The sequence below is a fragment of the Condylura cristata genome, unplaced genomic scaffold (genome assembly GCF_000260355.1).
Source record: "Condylura cristata isolate star-nosed mole 26May11 unplaced genomic scaffold, ConCri1.0 scaffold00050, whole genome shotgun sequence".
Taxonomy (NCBI): Eukaryota; Metazoa; Chordata; class Mammalia; order Eulipotyphla; family Talpidae; genus Condylura; species Condylura cristata.
In genome coordinates this window covers 1801246-1804095 of record NW_004567151.1, presented here as the reverse complement: position 1 = coordinate 1804095, position 2850 = coordinate 1801246, and the positions used below count along the sequence as shown (strand labels likewise).

At 66.4% G+C, this 2850-nt stretch overlaps 1 protein-coding gene across 1 annotated transcript in view; it reads right to left on the bottom strand.

Moving 5' to 3' along the window:
- The window catches only part of LOC105854531, a 20215-nt gene that overhangs the window by 15616 nt on the left and 1749 nt on the right, over positions 1 to 2850 (bottom strand). The window contains exon 2 of the mRNA XM_012734206.1: positions 1327 to 1508. Coding sequence (XP_012589660.1) covers positions 1327 to 1508 — 182 coding nt within the window. The remainder of the gene's footprint in view (positions 1 to 1326; positions 1509 to 2850) is intronic.

The window sequence follows — 2850 nt, the reverse complement described above, 5'->3', positions numbered from 1 at the left end:
AAAAGGAAAAATACTGGATGGTTTCATTCATAGAAGGAGCATAAAGGAGGGGAGGTGTTGAATAATAATGAACAACTATATACCAGAGACATTTTACAGGGGTGGAGTGAGGAATGGGATCAAAAATGAGGGGGGGAACGCACTGGACCGTGGTGATGGCACACGGGTGATTTGGCGACGGGAAGCCCACGGGGATGACAACTGAGATGGAAAAAGGCACAAAAATATGTAAAAATAAACGATTATAAAATTGTAAAAAACAATAACTAAAATAAAACCAGCGGTTGCATGTATCTGTGTCTCTGGAACCCTGACAGTCTTGGGACCTCGAGGAGACCGAGGCAGAGGTCTGCAGAGCGCGTGGCGTCTGCAGGCTCCATTCTCCCCGCCAACTGCCCCGTGGCCCCCTGCCCACGCCGGCCGGGGCGAGATATCCTCAAAAGAAATGATTGGAAAATTGCTTCTCATCATAATTACCACAAATAACAAAGGCGAAGCCAACCACAGCAATGACTTAGCAAAGTGAGTCACTCCCGGGCCATCACAGCTCAAGGCCGCCCTCGGCCAGCGGCTCCCACGGATGGATCGTCCCTGCCAGCTCGGGTTATTTAGGGGCCGAGTGAACGTGTCACGAGCTGCTTGCTCTGCGCGCAGCGAACACTGAACACTGTCCCAGCCTCCCGCGGGGCTGCCGATCACCAAGGAGACAGGAGCCGGCTGGCACAGGCGGCAGGCGGCCAGTTTGGGCAGCGCACAGGGCTGGCGGGCGGGCAGGCGGCCGGCCACACCGAGGGGCCGCAGGAGACGGCCCGACCGCCCACGCGGCGGGACGCGGGGGACACGGGACAGTCAGGCGCCACCTCCGAAGCCATTCTGGGGCTCAGCGGCGCTCGTCACGAGAAGACACCCCCAAAACGGCTCCCCCCGCCTTGCCGGGGGTCCACCAGTGCAGACCGGGCTCCCTAGAGCCCCCCACTACCCAGGTGTCTCTGATGTCGATACCCCACGAAACGCATTTTTGTTAAAGGTGTATTTATTGGCGCACGCAGAACTGGGGTGCAGGCCAGAGACAGAGCGGGGAGCAGGACAGGCTGATGGACGAAGCCCACGGCTGAGGGAGCAGCGGGGAGGTGGGAGGGGTCTGCCGCGCCCCGGGGGTCCCCTCCTGGCCGGGATCGAACCCGCGCTGCTGCGGCTGGGAGCCGTCCTGGGAAGTGGCTCGGCGGGGCTGGGGTGGGGTTGGGGGGTGCACAGAGTGGGGTCCCGGAGGACACAGCAAATGCCCGGGCCGTGCTGTGCCCGACGTCCTGGGCGGGTAGGACGCACCTGTGATGCGTCCGGTGGGGGCCGCAGCCGCTTCCTCCAGCTCTATCTGCAGACTGTGCGGGCCGTCCACCCTCTGCCCGGCCACAGCCAGCAGGCCGCGAGTGGACAGCTGCCCACACACCCCACGGCCGGGCAGACCTGTCAGACTGTCCCTGCGGAACGACCTCGGGCCACGAAGCCAGCTGAGGGGTGGCGGGGGGAGAAGGCCAGGGGAGACCAGGGGGGCAGGCTGGGAAATGGCTCAGGAAGGCCCCGGTGGGGGTGGGGGGGCGCCAGAGGCGGGGACCGGGAAGGGGGGGGCCGGCGGCAAGTCACGTGAGACAGGGACCATGCAGCTCATTTGTATACCGGGACCGACAAAGTTGGGGTGCCTGGGGGGCCCGGCCCAGGTCCCCAGTCCAGACCTAAGTCAGCCACACTTGCAGGCCGAGACCAAACGGTTTTCCACAGTGGTTGTACTAGCTTGCATTCCCGCCAGAGTGCAGGCGAGTGCCAGGCAGCCCGAGACCCCAGGGCAGAGCACCCCTGGCGTGGTCGGTGCCCCGTGAGCAGAAGGCAGCAAGCTGGTCACCAGCCGTCCTCCTCCATCCGCCCACGGGAGGGCAGCGGCCAGGCGAGGCCCAGCGGGGCCCCCTACAGAGGGGGGGCCAGATCGAGGCCCCGGTGCCCAGAAAATGGGCCGGGCGAGCGCCTGGACAGAAGTGTCGGTGACGTGAAGCCGGTGGGGGAGCGGCCAAGGCAGGGGGCCGTGGCAGCAGGTCCCCGGGGCCACGTGGACACGGAGGGGCCAGCCGCTCTGGGGGGCAGAACCGGACGGCGGACGGCGCCCCGACAAGGCGAAGCTCACCCGCGATTTTTGTCTCTAACAAGGCGTGAGGATGCCACACGCGCCTCAGAGCCCCCCGAGACTGGAGCTAGGGTGCGCGTTCTTGACTCCCCCACAGCGCCGGGAGTCGAGGACCCCGCCCCCCGCCCCGCGATCCTGTGTGGGCCTCGCGCGGGGGGCTGTCCGCGGGGCGGGGGCCGGGCCGTGACCCTCGGTAGGCCAGAAGCGACTCCCTGGATCCTGTCGAACCTCAGTGTCTGTGCTGGGAAACCGGGGGGCGGGGGGGGGGGTGAGACGGACGCAGGGGAGACCCTATCCACACGGGGGGCGGGGGGGCTCTCGGCCCGCCGCGGGGGAACACCCAAGTTATTTATGGTCTTTCTGAGATTATAGAAGAGGCGGCGGGCAGGCGGGCAGGTGCCAGGGGCCCGCCTCCGGCCGGGCGCAGGTGTTTTCCACTGCTGAGAGGCGAGTCCGACGCGCACCCCACACCAAGCTCACCCCACGACGGGGGCCCGTGTGATTTCTCCCTGGGAGGCAGAACCCCAGCTCCCGGGGGAAGCCCCTGCGCCAGCCCCCCGGGGAGAGAAGGGCAGGATGGGACCCGGGAGGCGGCACCGGCAGCTGGACCCGGCCCAGGCAGGCTCCGAGGAGCCCTGGCAGTGAGCGGCCGCAGGCTGGGCGCCCCTGGGCAGTGC